The following is a 20,355-nucleotide window of genomic DNA, read 5'->3' as shown; positions in this document are numbered from 1 at the left end:
CTCGTCCCTGTCTCTAAAGCTGTTGGCTCGAGTATACCAAAGTCCCGTTTGTGGGGTAGAGGCGGCCGCCCTTTACCCACATGCCGCTTACGCCTGGCTTAGTTCAAATGGCGGAGCCGGGCTGTGGAGGAGACGCGCCTTTATTTTTTTTTCTTTTCTTCTTTGGTGGCTGCAGCCTGCGTATCGGACAGGGCTGAGCCATGCCAGCAGGGGTGGTCCGGACAGAGAGCGCTAGTTTATATGAGCTCTTGACCAATAGCCTGCAGTTCCAAGAGATATAGAAAAGGTGAGATGTTGAGAAATGGAGTGGGATGTCGTTGTCTATTTCGAAGAATTTTGTAGACTTGGGGATCTCACAGCTCGGCAACCCTTTCGTGTGATTTGGGGACGCTTCGTCCTAGCGCCGTGCGGCATCGCGGCACACTACGGTTGCTTGTGTCTTGTATTCCGATAGTCTGGACTCTTTGATGACATCGTCACCATGGTAAGCTGACATGGCAGCTGCATGAAGCCGACATTGTGACAAATTGGGCCAGATTTTGACCTTGTCAAGAGGAGCCAGATTCGCAGGTTTCGTGTAGTCGAACTAACCATGGCGGCCGCCGTGTATCGAGAGCACGACGTCTTTTGATCGAGCCCTGATCGGCGATACTTGTTTCCACCGAGGAACGCCAGCCCGCATTTAAACCCAGCTCTCAGATATGACCGCATGGAGACTCGCTGCTGACAATTTGTGATGTTCTACCCAAGTATTGCTGCGCGGCTTAGACCATTGGTACAAAAGGCTTGGCCTGGCGATGCCACGCGGCGCGAGGGCTGCATCTTCCCTCTCGCTTGGCGCTGCACGTTCAATGTCAGGCGTCTCCGAGGCTTGGGTCTTGGCCTTGGCGAAGCTTAATCCCGTTCGTTCTAGTTTTACTATGCAACCGTGCTGCTTTGGGAATCATGTTCCCATTACCAGCTGCCGATAAATTGCTCAACGTCTCTGTTCGAGCATGGTCCCTCCCCCTTTCGACTTTGAACTTCTTCCTAATGTCGTATCATTGATACAGAATACTGGGATGAAAGCCACTTGAATATGTAACGAGGATTGGGCACCCAGCGATTTTCGGGAACATGGGCAAAAATCGCCGGAATTATAGCCATATGTCCACTGAGAGCCGAAAATCATTGTGAACTTACCCCGAGCTCACTCATACCTACGGCTGGTGACCTCTGGAACATCAGTCCACAGGTACGAGCCTCATATCCCGCTTACAATTGGTGAACCAGCGGCCCGGTCCCGCGTCCGGGCGGGGTACTGTGCATGCATCGTCCCAGATCCAAGAACGCCAATTATGGGTCGCCGACAGTTCGGACCACGGCCCATGGGGGCCCGACATAGTGGGACAACGCCGGCGCCGCCCGTGCCAACGCCCGACCCCGTCGATCGGTCTTCCGAGAGATTGTGCCGCCGATGCGAATACTAGACTCAATTGAAATACTTCTTCCCATCCCGCACTCCCTGATGATGAAACTTCAATGTGGCAATTGCCAACGGGAGCACCCGGCACCAGCAACTGACTGCCGAGAACAATGTTCCGTGACGGCAGGGCTCTATGGAATCGAATGATCAATGAGATTGATATGTAACGTTGTCGTTTCTCCCTTGCAATAAGAAGAGTCTAGTCATCAAGAACCTCCGCTGCCAAGAGGCCTTTCGTGGAGAAGACGGGTGGCGTTGAGGGCGGTTTTGAGGCAGCCACGGCCGAATCACGACACTGGACCCCGCGATGGCGACACCCCCCACGCCAAGGGGTAGCGAATCACCAGCGCTTCGCAGCACATCATCAAGCATTGGAACCTGTTGTCACCCACACGAGTCCCGGAGTGTTATCTGCGCAGTTCTGCAGTATCTGTGAGATTGTGGCCAACTTGAAACCTCCCCTAGCGTAGCGCGATGGCCAGTTTATCAGGAAGCGAGATACATAAATCAGGTACGAAATCCCCCCCAGAGTTGTTGTCGTCTGAACGGTGTGACGGCTGAATTCCTCCCTCTTTTTTGGAGCCCCTCCCCGTTTTCACGACGTTAACTCTACGTGATTCTCTAGAGCTCTCACCTCTGCTCGGCGGCATGGGGTCAGACCAGGAATACGCGTCCGCGTCTCGCAAGGGAGTGACGGTGGACGAGACCTTTTCAGACGGACAAAACTCCACGGTGCTCGAGAAGAAGAAGGCGCCATGGTGGTCGTACATCTGGGACTATGAGCCAGATCGGACGCAGGAGGAGCGCGTATTCATCCAGAAACTCGATGTCTTTTTGATAACAATGCTGAGTTTCGGCTACTTTATCAAAAACCTCGACCAGACAAACATCAGTAACGCGTTCGTCAGCGGCATGAAAGAGGACCTTGCCATGAACGGAAACGAGCTCAACCTCATTGACACGGCGTGGACCGTCGGCTACGTCGTGGGCCAGATCCCCTCGCAAATCATCCTCACCAAAGTCCGCCCGTCCATCTGGGTGCCCTCGTGCGAGCTCCTCTGGACCGTCTTGACCTTTTGTCTGGCAGCGGCAAAGACCTCGAATCACGTTATCGCCATTCGCTTCTTCGTGGGCTTGGCCGAGTCCATCTTCTACCCGGCCGCTCACACCATCCTGGGCTCCTGGTATAAGCCGTCTGAGCTGGGCAAGCGAGCCTGCATCTTCCACGCCTCTTCCGCTGCGGCGGGCATGTTCTCGGGGTACCTGCAAGCCGGTGTCTACAAGGGCCTCAACGGCGTTCACGGGCTGACAGGTTGGAAATGGCTATTTGTAAGCACCCCTCGATTGCCATATGGCGTGCTGTGGTGGAGACGCATCCTGCAAAAGGACCCCTTGCTGACTCGGCTTCACCTGTACAGATTATGGATGGAATCATCAGTCTGCCAATTTGCATCGCTGGGTACTTTTTCCTACCCGATCTCCCAGAGAATACGCGTGCATTCTACTTGACTGAAGATGTGAGTGAAACGACCTTCAAGTCTCTTTCTTTGGAGTAACCACCTGCTGACACTGACTCAGGATCGTGAGCTGGCCCGTAAGCGAATGGAGAGCGTTGGCCGTGCTCCGCGAACCAAATTGGGCCGCTCTGCCTTTAAGCGCATCTTTGGTCGCTGGCATGTCTACTTTTTGACCATTCTTTACATCATCTTCATCAACATTGGTCCTTCCAGCAGTGTTAATCCCTTTTCTCTCTGGCTCAAATCCAAGGGCGAGTCCGTGGAGAAGATTGTGAGTTTACCTAGCTCGATGCAAGGAAAGAATGTGCTCTACAGGATCGCTAACACATTTTCCAGAATATCATTCCTACAGCGGCTTCGGCCATTCAACTAGTTCTCACGGTTTCGTTCGCCATTCTCTCTGACGCGATCCGCCATCGTGCCAGCGTCATGTCGATATCCACCTTCCTTGGCGGTTTCGCCGCCTTGATTCTCGCCATCTGGAACGTCCCAGACGGGCTCAAGTGGTTCGCGTTCCTCTTACAGCGTGCCTCGGTCCCGTACGGCCCACTCAGCATGAGTTGGACCAACGAGATTTGCGGTGCCGACGCCGAGGAACGTGCCATTGTGATAGGAATCATGAACTCGCTGGGCTACGCCTTCAACGCCTGGGTGCCGATCTTGACGTACCCCCAAGTTGACTCGCCAAAGTTTACAAAGGGCTTCATCTTCTCGACTGTCGCCTTTGGTGCCCAAGCCGTAATCACGGCGATTGTGGCTTACTTGTATAAGCGAGACAAGAAAAAGGAAGGAATCACGAAACGAGATGAGGAAGGCGTCACGGCACCGGCCTCCGTCCCTAATGTAGACTAGACTTTGAGTTCTCGTGTCCTCAAACCTACTCCTAGGTTCTAGACGCACTTTGAACGGTCCTTGGCTGATACTTTCGGTCTCTTGCTTACTGCTGTTTGACGATTTAGAGACGCTTAGGGGTTGTGAGCACGGAACACTTTCACATGTCTAGGCAAATATCTTTGCATATGGATTCAAGCATTTTACTGGGGCACAAAGCGTGTTTGCTTCTGATTAGAATATCCTAGATATCTTTATTCTCCTCGATACATCGTTGTGGGCGCATATATTCTGAATGGTTTCTTGGAGTAAACTTCATTCTCGAGCACTGCCAGTTTTAGAGTTTCTAACTCAGTAATTGTGTCAGGGTCTCTTGAATCTTCTAGTCGTTAATACAGAAGTTCCAGATTAGTTATACTCTACAAATGGTGACCCCCTAGCACCTTAGTTTGTGTTTACGAATTCAATGGAGCGACAAATATCACAAGAGCTGCTTCAGGTTTTCGAAGGTGGTATGGCGACATTTGTATTCCGAAAGCAGCAAATTCGATGCAACCTATGACTGAAATCTAGAGTTCGCGGCTGTTGCCCATAGATCTCTTCCTTTATTCGTCAGATCAGCACCCAAGTTTTCAACCCGCCTCTACTTGCCGACCTTCCTCCACGGCCCCTGCGGACGTTGCGAATCTCCAAGGCTGTGCACTTTAGGGATCTTGCTACGGTCGATGGCTCTGGCTCAGCAAATACGATTGTTAGCATGGCTACCCTAGATGATAGGCGCGGTCATACTCGACAACCACCAGAGCCACCCGTGACTTGTGTCATGAGTCTTGGGCTACCTGCCGCAATGCTCTATCGGTCCAAGTGTCTTTACGTGATTTACTTCTATAGCAATATAGGCTAGAAGCCTGATAGGTAAATTTGATAGTAGATGAAGACGTTCCCGCCGAATCGAAGAAACCCAATTCCTCAAGACTCAAAAACGAAGACACGGGCGGTGTCGGATTGGAAGCCCAATTCGACCTCGAGTCAGCGCCAGCGCAGGGGCCATCTGAGGGTCTCTATATCAGCGTTTGACCGGCGATCTAACTAACGGTTAGAACCTCTCTTTTCTACTTCACGTAAAGATTAATATAAAAGTAATTAACCCTTCGTTACCACGGTTCGATCGAATAAATTACCTTATGATTACGTAAACTAATATTAATTAATAGTTTAATTACTATTATAAATTAATAAGGCTATTAAAAAATAAAAAAGGCGACCTTTTAATACTATACGGGATAAAAGAATCGCACTATCTTAACCTTTTATAAAAATTAAAAGAAACGACTTTTTAACGCCGTATAGAATAAAAGATTTCCGATCTTCTAAACTTTTATTAAAAAAGAGGCGTTTATTATGTTAATAACGCTTTTAAATAGTCTATTAACAGAACTGCCTAAATTAACCGTTAATCGTTAAAAAAATCTTTTTTTTTATACCTCTTTTAATTTTAAAAAACCCTTTTTTTTACTTTTTTATTTTATTTACTTTTTACGGTAAGTATATAAATCTATTTATTTTATATTTATATTAACCGCGACCGGATTATATAATATTTACGCTTATTTTATAGCCTACGAAAACGAGCCCTTAAGGTAAAAGTAAAGGAAGCAGCCTTAATAAACCTAAGCTATATAACGATTAAATTAAAAAAGAAATCGAAAATATAGAGTAAACCTTGTAAAATCTTATTTAATTTAACCTCTTTTTTGGCTTTTTTACTACTTTTTTAAGTAAATAAATAAAATACTACTTTAATAACGATCTATGAGTAAAAAATAAGGTTATTATAAGATTTCTAGGCTTAATTAGCTTATTATGAGTACCTGCCGTACGAAGGTAGTAGGTATCTTTATAATCTAGCAATAGGTGCTAAAGGAAGAGGCTAGGGCTAAGGCAATCCTAGAGAAAAGAAGACTAAGAACGGATTTAAAACGGTCTTTTTATACCTTTTAAAGGGAAGTAAACTACCGAATAATAGTAATTTACTTAACGAATGTATACGCCTCCCGGGTGTCTACTTAGGGAGAAACGTACGTATTCGAGATGTTATTAAATTAACTATAATTTGCCCTAACGAAATATAATAAAACCGTTTAGATTAAGTAGAAGGAGCCTATAATAGTTAGAAACGGCGTTAAAAGCCTATTTATAAATTAAGAGATAAATATAAAAAATATTACGAAGTAAATTTAAGGCGTAGGAACCGATTTAACTTTTAACGACGAATTAAGCGACGATAAGAGGCTACCGCCGTTACTTCTAAGCGGGTTAAACTTTAATATATTAAAAACTAATATAACGATCGCTTTAAGTTTTAGTATAAGCCGTAATACGACCTTAAGTAAGTTAAGCTAGGCGTAGGTAAAAGTGCCTATTTTAGATTAATAGATTACTATTAATATCTAAGCGTATTAAGGAAATTAGCTATACGATAATACGAACGATTTTAATAACGATTAAATTAATATAGCGCTATTATTTATAATTAAAATATATCGTAAATAAAACTTAACCGAGCGAACCCTATTTTATTATATAATTAATAATTTAGGTTATTAGCCTAATAATTAGTTTAAACTTACGAATAAACGGATTATTAAAGAATTTAATAGATTTATTTATAATAATAAAGTCTTATTAAACTAAACGCTAGTAAAGTAGCTTTACAAAACCTTTATAATAACGGTTTAGGTAATTAATTTCTTAATTTAGTTTAAAATATAAGTTAACCGGGTAATTAGTCGATTTGAATAGTTTATTTAGCAAACTAAAAAGCCTAAATTCTTATTTAAAATTACGAACGGAGCTATTTTGGTTTTAAAATCTATATTAATTAGAAGGATATTATTAAAAGTGAGGTTATTATTACTTTTATAGACCTTTATTACGGCTAACGGATCGTCGATAAAAACAAAGCTGCTTAGCCCTATTTAATTAAATATAAATATTAAATTACGATTAATTAACTATAGTTAACGTAGCTTTAATCCCTTTTTCTGAATAAGTTATAAAAATCTAAGTTTAAAAGCGGTTAATATACGGTAGTTAATCAATTTATATAAGATTTTTTTTAAAAAAAAGAAGTATTTAAAAAGAAGGTACGAGGTTTTATAAAAGATTTTAATTATATTTTATACTAATTATAAAAAAATTAGGATTTAAAATTATTAATATTATTTAGCGATTATTATCGTTTTTATTAGAAAAGTTAAAGAATATTATTATTAAGTCGTATATATAATAGTCGATTAAAACGACTTTATTACGATTGTTAACGCTTTTCGAAGCTATTTTAAAATTAATAATTAGAGAAAAGGGCTTTTTACTAAATTTAAAGCCTTATTATTTAGATCGGTAGTAAGAGAGATAGAGGGTAAATTAAAGATAGAGATCTTTAAAAAGCTTATTTTATAGATCGATAAGATTAATAAAACCTTATTAATAGAGGGAATTAATAAACGGAAGGTCGATTATTTATTAATTATGGTTTAATAAGTTAATAAGGTAAGATTTATTTTATAAAACTAATTTAATAAATATAAGGCGCTTTGTGTTTAATTTAGAACCGGGTTTAATATCGAAACTAAGATATTTAAATAGTAATAGTTTTTAATTAACAAAGAACCGTATTAATAGTACTAAGTTAATTATATTTATAATAGTAAAAAAAGAGAAGCTAAATACGGCGCCCGATCGTAGGGTTAAAACGAAAAAATAATTTTAAATAGCCCTTAAAAGCCTTTTATAATAGGGTTCTGTAGATTTTAAAAATATTATATATATTAAAAAAAAGGCTATTGGTTTAGTAATTATTTAAAAAAGAAAAGAACCGAAATATATAAGCAATATAAAAAGGCGAAGGGAACCGTTAATAAAACTAACTTAATTAGATATAATTAATTCCTTATTAATTACGAGGGTAAATCGCTTAAGATTATAAATTTTATTATAAGGTTTAAAAGTATAGAAGATTTAACCGCTTATTTAATTAATAACGATAAGGATTTAGACGTTTTAGATAAGACTTAATAGCTCTATTTTACTTTATCGGTAATTAGCTATTTAATATTTAATAAGAAGTAAGCTATAAAAGCTCTAAATAAATAAGCTTTCCTTTACGGTTAGCTACGATCTATTAATAAAAAGATTACTTAATTTCAAGACTTTTTAATTTAATCCGGGGCAAAAACCTTTTATTTTTAACCTTAAATAAGCGAAAAAAAAGGTGATCTTAGGGAAGAAATAAGCTTAGTAATAACGCTAAGACCCTTTTTATATAATTTAATTAATTAAGCGGAAAGGATCGCGTAGACTTATTTTATTAATAATTAATATAAATTAAAGACTTTTTAAAGGATTATTTTAAATACGGGAGTTTTAAAATAGTTAACGGGGGGAGAAGGGTAGTTTTAAGTTTTAAAAAAGATTTATTTAATTAAATTTAATACCGCTAAGGCCGGTATCGCTAGGATTACGTTTAGACCCGGCGAATAAATTATTAAGATCGAAATAGTTAATATTTAAATTTAATTTAGTACTATAACCTTCTATATACTACTTATTAATATGCCTTTTTTTTTATATTTAGTAAATATAGATCGCTTTAGTATTACGTTTGAAAACTTTATGAATAAAATTATTAATAATAAGGCGTTTAAAATTATTAAACGACAATAGGGCTACGTTTTTATAAGGCTTAAGACCGGTATTTTATTAATTTATTATTTTATAAAGACCGAATTATAGCGCTTTTATTAAAGGTTTAGTTACTTATCGGTTTAAAAGTTTTATACCTTATTTAAATAGTTAAATAACGATATTAAGATCGCGGTAATAAAATATTTAATTAAATTTTATTATTAATATTAAATAAATACGTAAAGCCTATAGCGATTTAAATTTAAAATTTATAACGAGCTTAATTTTAACTAAGAAATAGTAATAAACGTTTTTTATTTAAATAGCCGGCTAGTTTTTTATATAATCAATTTAACTATTTTTTTTTAAATAAAATAGTTTTTTACCGATTTTTAAATAAAAACGGTTTAAGTAATATTAAAAACGCGATGGATCGATATATATTAGGGCCTATTTAATAATATATGAATTAATACTGGAATTAGTTTTAAATTTATTAAATTTAAAGAGAATGCTAGATTATATAGGATCGAGTTAAGAGTAATATTAATTAAGGCTTATTATAATATCGGTAAGATCGAACGAGCCTATTAATAATTAAAAAAAGCGTTTAAGATTATTAAAAATAAAAGCCCGGATTTTATAAACGACGATTATTTATAAATAATATTAAAGTATTATAATAATATTACCGGACCGTAAGGTCTAATTTTAATATTTTTAATATTTAAATTATATTTTAAAATTATTATTTTATCGCCGCCGTCGCTTAATATTATTTAAAAAGTATAAATAATTAAAAAGGTAATACGAGCTTTACGGGATTTAAAAATAAAAAAGTAAATTAACGAAGCCTTAGCGGTACGTAATAGGTTTAATATATTATAAAATTTTAATATCCTATTAAATTTAAATATACGGGTTTAGAGAGATATTATAAATAAATAAACTAGACTATATAAATTAGTCTTTATCGACGAGCGTTTTTATATAATTATAAAAAATCGAGACTAACTATTTAAGGTCGTAATAACGGCAATTTAACCGTATAACTAAATAAATAAAGAGATAATTTATAAGGAAAAAAAAGAAAAGCTAAGGGAAGTCGAATAGTTACTTTTTATTTAAAAGGGCGAAGATTAGATCGATTAATTAAAAATCGTTTTTAACGAGATCGTCGTAATTAATAAATTAAATAATTAATTATTAAATCCGCCGCGACGGCGGTAAGGTCGGTTTTAAAAAAACTTAATTCTATAGCTTTTTAATTATAGCGGATTAATTAATAATTATACCGATATTTTTTATTTAGTTAAAAAGAAAATAGATTTTAAATTAGCTTTTAAATTACGAAAGAAAAGGATTATTATCGTAGAGGATAAGCCTTATAAGGCTTTAGATATTGTTAAAATAGAAACCTTATGAGATCGAGGCGTATATTATTTTGTTTTATATAATTTAAATAAGTACGTTAATTTATGGATTTTTAAGTTACGTATAGTTTAAAAGATTAAAGGTAAGGGAATTAATACGCCGTATAAGAAATCTTATTACGTAATCTAGGGATATAGCGACGTTAAGAAAGCAGAATTACTTATATAATTACCGACGGTTTAAAAGAGTAGTTAACGGTTAATATTAGCTTTAATCCTTTCCTTTATTAAAGACGGATATTATATATAAAATAAGGATATTACGTAAGTATATACGTAATCCGTTATTAATTTAATACGGAAGATCTTTATTTATCTTCTAAAAAAGATAATTAATAAGTATTTAAAAGGCACGATTATTAAAATGCTTAAACTATTATATAGGCTAATAGAATCGGGAACCTATTAGTAAGCGACTTATTACGATTTCTATATTAAATAGCTAAGTATAATTATATTAACTTACGATTTATATTTATTAATCTTTAATTATTTAAAAGGACCTTATAAGATCGTTAGTATATAAACCGACGATATATTAAGCGTATTTAATATTAAATTTATACGGAAAGAAAATAAAAAGTTTAAAAAAGCCGGATTCACTATTAAACTAAAAAAGATCTTTATTATTAATTATTTATTAATATTTAACGGCGGGATCTTTATAATTAAAGGCGATATTATTATTTTCTATTAAAAAAGGTAAAATAAAAAGATTACCCTCGTTAACTTTATATTATATAACTAATAAAAGAGATATTAAGTAGAGTAAGTAAAAGGATTATATATCGTTAATATTTATTAACTTAAAATAACGTTCGATATTATAAAAATAATATAAGCTATAGATCTGAATAAAAAAAACATTACCGTGCTAAATAAACGGCTAAGCTAATAAATAGTAAACTTAAATTACGGGCTAACTTATTATTTATTAAATCTAGCCTCTATTAAGCTTTATATTTTTATTAACGGATCGTTTGTAAATAATATAAATTTAACTTTTTAATTCGGATATATTATTATTTTAATAAATGAGGCTATAAGAGACGACGAATTCACGATATATAATAATATCGTCTATTATTTATTAATTAAAAGTAAAAAAGTGACTAAAAGCGTTTTAGCTTTAAAAGTTTATAAGATAGTTAACGGTGTTAACTTTATTTATATGATCTTTATTATTTTTAAACGGATTACGGATCGATTAACCTTATTTATAATATTAATAATTATTTATATGGATTCTTATTTATTATATAAGTGCCTCGTTAAGTTAGGTATTATTAAAGAGAAAAAGCTAATAATAGATATTATAGCCTTATAGTAATTATATAAGCGACGTAAGATTTTTAAGATCCGTTAGATTAACGGTAAAAATAATTTAATAAACGCTTTTACTAAATAGAACCTAAACTTAGGTTTAGAACGATTTATTAATAACGGAATAATTACAGTATATATAAAAGGATAAGTTATATAGAAAGGGCTTAAAAAGGAAATAAAAAAGGAATTATAAATATTATTTTTATCGGCGTATTATATATTATCATAAGATTATTAAATTGCTTTTTTAATCGTACGAGATTAATAATAAAAGAGAGATAGTTAGTATCGGATTAGAAGCCTAATTCGACCTCAAGTCAGCGCCAGCGTAGGGGCCATCTGAGGGTCTCTATTTTAGCGTTTGACCGGCGATCTAACTAATGGGTGGAACCTCTCTTTTCTACTTCACGTAGAGATTAATACAAGAGTAATTGACCCTTCGTCACTACGGTTCGATCGAACAAATCACCCTGTGATTACGTAAACCAACAGTGTGGCTGGCTGCCAATGCCAGATCTCGCGTAAAGGCACCCAGGGATTCGTATCGACGTGCTACCTGGACTTTCTCGAGGACCCATCCAATGGAGACTGGGTGGCTTCGTTCTCTGTGGCTTTCCAGTGCACGTCCTATAACTGCATTGGGCCTGACGCCTACACAATTGATCCCGGCGATTCCAAGTGCACAGATACTGTCGGATCGCCCTGTAGTGGTTTCCTCGTCACCTCTTCTTGAGTTCTCAGCCGGTTTCACACAAGATGAATTTTCATCGCGAGAATACTCCAAGCCATGTATGTACAAAGAGTTTCTGAGAGAGACTGTGGATAGGCGGTCAAGGGTTGCTGGTAGTGTAAGTTTACCTCTAACAAACATGCTATTACAAACGGAATCTGTCTTCGTATCGACCCTTCAAGGCATCTCTGCATGAGCTCCCACGAGATAATACGTTTGATAGCTCAGCTGTTCGTAACCTTAACTACCTTTCTGTTTACTTATTCTCAAAGAGCGAAAACGGATTAACGCCACCAGGCTGAGTTGTCATTTCCGTACAAATATATCCGACTCACTCAAACAGAGAGTTCATTGGCCGATTGTATCGGGGTCCTTCTTGTCAAATCTGATGACTCTGTGTATGAGCACGTGGAGGTGGCTTTCAAGGTTATTGTATGAGCGTCTGTGGCTCAAGCACATTTACTAGTAAGTTTAGCCGAGACTTGGCTTGCGTTTAGGTTAGATCATTATACAGAACGTGTGAGGGCCAATCATGGTAGGTATATGCCGCTTCGGGCTACGTACCTTGACAAGCCATTTCCCGCCGTCATCAGCTGCGTCAAGATCGTCAGTGAAAATAACATCACACCACTAATAGGGGGCAACACTGTCCAACAAACCGATTCTTGGGTTGAACGAGCACAATACCAATTGCTTCTCTCTTGACTCACTGGGCAAGAGTATTCCGATGGTTCAGATCGAAGCATGTATGGCATGGGCATTGCTTCCATTGCTTCAAACACACCCGTAGCAAACTGGAGGCTGGACCGGAGCCACGTCGACCCTTTCCCCCATTCTCGACGCGCTTGAGTCCGGTGGCAAAGCCAAGATCTTCAAATTGTCTCGAGATATATGGGGAAAGCAACGGCCGATCGGATGATGGGACTAACGAGAAAACTACTTGCTACCGCATCGTGGCTGGCGAGGGGTCGGTATGGTGTGTTTTCGACCCTTGCATGTCAGATGTCGCCAAGCGGGCTGGCTGGCTCACAACCAACCGGTCCCCATCCTCCCCCACAAACGCACGTCGAACCCCATAAAACTCTCTCGTCCGACCGATCACCAGGATGTTGGAAGAATTTCCGGTTAATTTGCTGACTGCACACTCTCGCTGTCTAGTTCGATATCTTCTGGGGTCACTCCGGGGTCCCGGTCGTGTCCAAATGGGCGTAAGGGCGGGAACCCGGTGTTGTTCGGCATGTCTCCAAATCTGTCGAGAGTCTCCTGTTAGCCCTCTCTAGCTCTCACCTCTTCCCCCTCATGGAAGCTGGGGTAAATTGGGGAACCCTGTCAGTCCACGGCATGGCTCGTTGAAATACCACCGCATCTGCTGCTCGGTCATCACTTATTTGTTCAGCTGCAAGTTTCTGCTGCGACGCATTGCCGGCATTTGATGCAACTTTAATGTGACGGGAAGGTTGTTAAGCCTCCGTCTTGCTATCCTCAACTTGATCTCTTGGATCATCACGCAGAGCTTTCGTGCTAAAAAGCATCATGCTCGTCACTCAGCCGATTCGTCCACGGCCGACCAAGACGCGGTCGAGAGCAGGTTCGTATGACGCCTCCCTCCATGGCAGCCTCAAACCCGAGATTTCTGACATGGGCTTTGTAATCGATTTCAGGATGCAAATACTGGTGAGTCAACCTTCGGGTCTCCTCCTCAAATCACTACGTGTAATCAGTTACCTAATGACATATTGTTACAGTCGTGACAAGGTTGGTTGTTTTGGTCCACCCTACTCATGAACCTCTTACCCACACCTTGTTAGAGAAAGAAGTGCTCAGAGGAGCATCCCCAGTGCCTTCGTTGTGTGCAGGCCGGTATTGTCTGCGTATATGAACCGATCAAGAAGAGAAAGAGAAGAACTTCCGCCAGAGCAGTGGACGCTCAAGACTCCATTGCGTCAGACGACTCGAGCAGTCCGACAGGCAACACAGATTTTCAGACAAGTCCGGATACGAATATCGTCACCCCACCCGATGCCCTTCAACTAGGCGCCGAAGATACTCTTTCTCCAACATCGGCTGTTGACAGTTGCTACTCTGCTTCAATCGAAGCCGTGTTTCCCTTTCATGAAGATCTCGACGACACAGGCAGTTACGAATTTGCCTTCGAGGCCTCGGAAACCTACGGGGGCGGCTTCACAATGGTGGCGGATCTGGGTTGTCAAAAATCAGCCGATATCCACCTCCCGCTCCATTTTGCGACTATCGACCATGGCTTGCAGCAGCCGGCAGATGATTACTTCATGAACGCCAAATTTGATGTACCTTGGAACGAGCAACCCTGGTCGACCGCATCTCCGCCCTTGTTAGATCTGCTGCCACCGTCTTACCACGCCATTCCCGATTGCCCGGAGAACACCGGCTTGTTAGATCACTACTCCAAGGTCATGTTGCCGACAATGGGGTTTGTTGATGATGTTGAAAACCCCTTTGGGAAGCACATCTTGCCCCTTGCACATAGGAGTTCCGCCGTTCGAAGTGCGATCTACGCGTTGGCTAGCGCTCATCGTGAATATGCCGGCCTTGAGACCACGGAGGGATCTGCGTGTTTCCATGAAAGGGCTGTGGCTGGTCTGTCTGCGATTATCGAGGATGGAGACGGATTTGAAGAAGCTCTGGCAACAATTATTCTACTAATTCAGTACGACTTGGTAAGTAAAAGCCTCCATTCAAGATTCATAATGGACGCATCCATTTACTGGCAGCGTAGGTGGTACAGCGGAGCTCAGCAAACGTTGTCCATAATCATCTCCAGGGTGCACGTCACTTTATTTGTGCCATGCCGTCCCCCAAGCTTCTGAGTGTTGTATTCTTTGAACAGGTAAGCTGAAAACATCTGACGTCTAGCAGTCAATATCTCTAACGGCGGGCAGGTATTTCGCTACTTTGATGTGCTCAACGCCCTAACGAACGCCTCGTCTCCCGTTTTCGCAGCGCCCTCAAATCGAGCTTACACACCGAGTAGCTCGCCACCACCCGTCATCTTTGGTGGAATCGACCCCGTGCTGGGTATGGCCAATGATCTTTGGCCTACACTGCATCGCCTTGCAGAGCTCATGGCGATGAAGCGCGAGCTTCAAGCCGCCACGGCGACGGGGCAAACCTCCAAGTTTGCTGTCCTCCGTACCGAATACCAAACGACTTACAAGGCAATCGAGAAATCCCTAGAGTCGTGGAGTCCGATTCTGCCACCTGGCTTTTCTTTGGTCAACCGCATCGTAGACGGCCCCGAAAGCGCATCAGAGGCGAAGCTTGCCAACATCCGGTGGATCACGAGTACGGCACTTGCATACAGACAGAGCGCCTTGGTATTCCTATACAGTACCGTTTCGGAATACCCGTCATCACATCACTTGGTGCAGAAACACACGCAGGCGGCTCTATGGCACTGCGCGGCGTCGGTGTCACATGGCGGAACAGGACTCTCCCTGTTGTGGCCGCTCTTCTTCTCGGCTTGTCATGCCATCTGCAGCAGGGACCGAGGCCTGGTACGGCAGGCGTTTACTGCCTTTGGCAGCAAGACTGGTGTGGTTGACACGGAAAAGCCGTGGGCTGTTGTCATGGACGTGTGGAGAAGAATGGACATGCGAGCCTACGGCAAGGAGCAGGTGGGTTCTGAGGCCTGTCCGGATTTGTGGAGGCAAGTGGCGGCAAGCATGAAGTTTGGCCTTGTGTTTGGCTGAATGTCAGTGACTTCACTCGCACGAGAACCGGTCCGGGGATGGAGATGGAGGCGGACGAGTCCGGGGGGGCAACCCCAACTATTTCCAGGCCCCTTTATTTTGAAATGATCACGGTAAGACGGCGGTCGTTTAACAAGGCAACGTATGTTACGATACCATCGGGGGAAAAGGCCGGGCCAACGGGCTATTACACACGGAAAAAAAAAGGAGTTGCATCGATGCTTCAATATACCACAATCTTTTCTTCCGACTTCAACTTCTATCTGTTGCACACGCAGAACGATGGCGAGTTGGTCTCGTAACATGAACTGTTCATCAGCGTTCTGCACTAGCACTTTTCTTGCGGAGCCCAATATCCACCTTGCCGAGCAAGCTAATGCAGCTCATGATTGCATCGGCTCGTCCACAGGACCGGCGACTCCTTCAGGTGAGTCGACGTGGCTCGACCAATGCCAACAGACTGTCATAATTGTCCGCCAACCAACGTTGGAGAACAGGGAGCCGTAGGGTACAAATTCAACCTCGGTGTAGGGTTCTTTTCAGCCTGATTGCTGCTCTGCAGATCCAGGGGACCGGGGGCGGCACAGACCCTCGCATCTGTTGAGACTGAGAGTGAGGCAGAAGTTGTGCCGGAACAGAACTCAGGTCTCCGGACCATGAGCCCAAGAATCCTACCTAGGACAAGGAGAATCTGAAGTGGCTCTTTCCAACGCCTAGACGCTGCTACGAATTGGGGCAAGAAATCTGCATCTCCTGCGGGCGGTTACCGATCTGGGCCTGCAAGCAAATTCCTTCGTCTGATGTGGGCGCACCCTTCATCACACAAGCCACGCCTGCCGGCCACACACTGCAACCTCAGAACGAGGTGCAAATACCGAAAAAAAAGGTAAGTAGCCTGGGAATCGTTGTCTCTGGATACCGAGATGCGTGAGGGCCTTGATTTGGGGTCATCGGTTGAGGTGGGAAGGATGAGGGAAACGATCAAGTCACATCTCTGGCTCACCCTTCCTCGCTTCTCGAATTATTAATTACACTAGATGCAGACTCTCTAGGTAGGGCTGAGCGCTTACGCAGTGCCCCGAGCTGAATCAACGCCAGATGTGCGGGCTGTATCATGGGTCGCAGACAGGCCAGGCGTTGGATCATCTGTCAATCCGGCCTGATGGACTCGTTTGCTCCGCGTCCTGTGAACAGCAATTGATCCTCGAAAAGTCGCGCGGGCGCAGGCGCACGCCGCGCACACCGGCCGTCCAGTCTTTGTCACATCTCAGCTCAGCATTGGAAGGGACAAGAGTCGGTGACACTAGGGCATGCAAGTACAAGTACCCAAGCCAACCAGCCGCGCCGGTCTAACCTCACAGAGGTCGACTCGAGGTAGAACACACTGTTGGCGTCATGTGATGGATGCATATTCGGGCTCGGTTTGCGAGAGCTGCGAGGGGCCTGACCTACTGACGAGTTTGCAGACGCTTGATTAGACGGGCGGCCCAAATATGCGTGCTCCTGCACCACCCACATAGCTGCCGATTCCCAGCCGTTGGTGTTATTTCTCCAACTGCGCGAGACTAACGGGCGGGGAAAGAGGGCATACTGTTCTCGTGGTGCGGTGCGTTGAGGGGGTGTCCGATCCAGGACAAGGGATTAGTATCGCGCTCCTCCCGGCACCGTGGAACGTGGCGCAGCCTGGACTTGAAAAGGAGTGGGAGAATGGCAACGGCTACTGGGCAGAAGATATGAAGGGAAATTTGTGGCGTTTCTTTCACCTGCGTGTGTGCTAATTAGGTCGGCTTTGAGCAAGCGGCTTTGCTGAATCCTGATTCGATAAGCCTTGGGAATGAGCGGACTGCTCTGTGGTTGGCTCGGCTCCGATTCCCCTTAGTTGGACACCAGCCACATTTCGGAGGAAATGTCCGATGCTTTGCCGGAGACGGTGGGTCCTGGGCCGGGGCCGGGCCCGACTCTGTGGTTAACCCCCCGCTATAATCCGAAATTCATTCAAAAGCTTCAGTATCGTTCCCACATTGGCGCAGGGCAGCTTTTGTAAATGATAGCTTGGACGATACTATTCAGATTGCTCTTTACTGAATCCTCCCTAAATTGCAAGCCTGTTCTTTACAGGATTGCTATAGTTGCTTAAAAAATGGTCGCCGTAGCTGCGATGGTGGCATTGGTGTTGTTGCCGGTTTGGACATATGCTAGGACGATGGAGAGCACCTTTTCCGGGTTGGAAGTGGTTATGTCGGCTATGTTCTTTGCGGTGCACTGGCCGGCGGCGTGGTCAAGGGCGATCGAAAACCCGTGAAAATTATCGATACTGGTCCGGTCAAAAGACGGCCAGACAACCAGTGAGGGGCCGTCTCCTTCGACAAGGACCTATATTGTCTTGTTCGACACCCCAGTGTGGTATTTGGCCGTGTATCCGCAAGATGCCAGGTCCAGCAGAGCGGCGAAAACAGCAAGATTACCCAATCAATTCTAAGGCACCACCCTATTTGCTTCATCGGCTTCGAAGATTTGTTTTGTTTACAGACTGAAGGGGTCTTTGACGGAGAACGAGTGTGGCCAAAAAAATGCTTGGTGTCTCGAGTCAAGTTACGCTTACTATAGGAGCACAGACGAGCAGAGGGCAGATATACACGAAACGAGAACCTAAAATGCCGGCTTATACTTTAACAGGAGTCAAACATGGGACGAGACTTTCAATTGGGACCCCATGGGCCTTTTCCCTAACATGATTCGTTCTGCTTCACAATCCCACAGAATAGAGTTTATGTGGCTCTTATTATCTATCCAAAGCGGCGGTACTACCGGTACTACCGGAGCTTGCAACGTCGGCACTTGAAAACCTGGTTTTTAGGACATGGAAGAACCACGGCCTCTCTAAAATTGCAGTGACCATCCTTTTCCAGGGACGCTTACTTTTGGGTATTTAGTAATCCATAGTTGAGAATGCTTCTAGGAATCCATTATTAATTAAAATTACGCAATTGATTCGGATGGTAGTTGATTCCGATTTTCCACATAATTTAGCTTCAAGGCTTGAGCTATGGTTTCCCATTAACTTCTATTGTAAATATGTTATTAAGATGTACAAAGTACACTCGTTCTAGTAACGAGGACTACGCCGTGAACCTAGAATGCTCAATATGCTGTGTTACGGACATTGATGATGTGGTCGCTACCTTAGCTACACGAATTATCTGGTCGCCAAGACTCCAGAAGCTTGCATCGGCCCCCGATCCGTGCAATCAGCCCCCCTCCCCGGCGCCGCCGGACGGAATTGACTGACACCTTTCTATGCCTTCATTTCAAGCATGGCCATTGCGGCGGGCGGGCGGCTGGTCTCACAATCCGACGGAGCTTCTGCCAACCAATACTCAAAGTTCTCCGTAGCTCCAATTTGTTCCGAGAGACACGACTCGCGTTCCGCGGGGGAGAGAGGGGGGGGGGACGTCATGAAAGGCTATACTACCACACGTTTCTCACTGGGCCAGTGAATAACAGACTAGTTATGCTGCCGAAATTCAAAGGCAAGTAACGCCGTAAAAGTACTTGCACCGTGTAGTGACGTAATCATGCGGCGACGTCGGGGCTTGTTCTTCAGGAGAGGTTTTGATGATGAGGTCACGTGCCTTCAGCCTTGAGAACTTATCGCATGATCCATTGCCGAACAGTACAAGGTTCTTCGCTATATGAAACGTTTCTGAGTATATAATTAAGCCACTTAAATATCATTGTGCTCGTCTACCAACAGAAAGTAGAGCCTGCGGCGATAAAACAAATGATATCCCCGTGTCGCTTTTCGACACAGCAGGACTGATTGCTCTGTTCTACTTATAGTCACAAAACAAAGATTAGTTCACCCGAGCAATATCTCCAAAAAATAAGGTGTTCTAGCCATCTCTATTACGATGTGTGTTTGCCTGGATGATCGGGCTGAAGACAGAGCGAGCAAGAAAAACCACTGACAATGATTGTCAAAAACTCAGTATCTAAAGACGTTTATTCAGATTTAAATAAAACCGGTTTTTAATTATGTGACCTTAAAAGTTACTTATCCTAGACATTGAATTTCTGGCCTTCTAGAATATGAGATTGGATGTAATCATATCATTTCCAGCCCTTTATCACAACGCCATCCAACCCGTTTGTAACTTCTGTAGAACTGAAAGAAAACGAAATCTGATTAAACCCTGCCAACAAGAAAGGAGATCGCCACCTTCACAAAGGTGGATATCGTGGGCGGGGTTTAGTCACTTCAGGGATGAAGCGTCTAGATAGTCAGGAGTGTTCCCCCGCTCTCGATATGCTTCCCCAGAGTAGCAGAAGTGCGAAACGTGGCCACGTTGGAAGGGTGCTAGCTATGTATATAAGCAGGGAGAGTCCTCTTCTCCTCCTAGAGAAGGAGGCCAGCTTTAAGGAGTTCATTGAAATCAACTCCTACGCTAGCGGACTTTGCGCAACGCGTACGACCCTTGTGTGGCAACATGTTCGAGGGAGACGTGTAATCACTCGCAGGACGGAGGAGTCTACGGAAGTACACGATACGACTGACTGACAGCAAGACCTACATTGAGAATCGAGAGCTTTCTAGTAAACATGTAACATGACTCTGATACTACATTTCGTACACATCTAT

The 20,355-nt window shown here is 42.3% G+C and overlaps 3 protein-coding genes across 3 annotated transcripts; 2 read left to right on the top strand and 1 right to left on the bottom strand.

Moving 5' to 3' along the window:
* Nucleotides 1-1,939: 1,939 nt before the first annotated feature.
* On the top strand, nt 1,940-3,834 carry CORC01_05211 (major facilitator superfamily transporter; the record flags this gene model as incomplete). The annotated part of the gene is made up of 5 exons (XM_022616855.1): nt 1,940-1,976; nt 2,091-2,794; nt 2,884-2,982; nt 3,044-3,253; nt 3,319-3,834. The coding sequence occupies 5 exons, from the start codon at nt 1,940-1,942 to the stop codon at nt 3,832-3,834; spliced, it is 1,566 nt and encodes a 521-aa protein (XP_022476560.1).
* Nucleotides 3,835-13,521: 9,687 nt separating this feature from the next.
* Nucleotides 13,522-15,716, top strand: CORC01_05210 (uncharacterized protein; the record flags this gene model as incomplete). The annotated part of the gene is made up of 4 exons (XM_022616854.1): nt 13,522-13,662; nt 13,797-14,684; nt 14,744-14,854; nt 14,907-15,716. 4 exons carry the CDS (start codon nt 13,522-13,524, stop codon nt 15,714-15,716), a joined length of 1,950 nt encoding a protein of 649 aa, XP_022476559.1.
* A 2,243-nt stretch (nt 15,717-17,959) lies between these two features.
* Nucleotides 17,960-18,217, bottom strand: CORC01_05209 (uncharacterized protein; the record flags this gene model as incomplete). Its single annotated transcript, XM_022616853.1, has 1 exon — nt 17,960-18,217. One exon carries the CDS (start codon nt 18,215-18,217, stop codon nt 17,960-17,962), a length of 258 nt encoding a protein of 85 aa, XP_022476558.1.
* Between the last annotated feature and the right edge of the window lie 2,138 nt (nt 18,218-20,355).

The sequence above is a fragment of the Colletotrichum orchidophilum genome (genome assembly GCF_001831195.1).
Source record: "Colletotrichum orchidophilum strain IMI 309357 chromosome Unknown Scaffold_36.1, whole genome shotgun sequence".
In the NCBI taxonomy this organism is placed as follows: Eukaryota; Fungi; Ascomycota; class Sordariomycetes; order Glomerellales; family Glomerellaceae; genus Colletotrichum; species Colletotrichum orchidophilum.
Note: the sequence above shows the minus strand (reverse complement) of the source record. Positions and strands in the feature narration are given on the sequence as shown.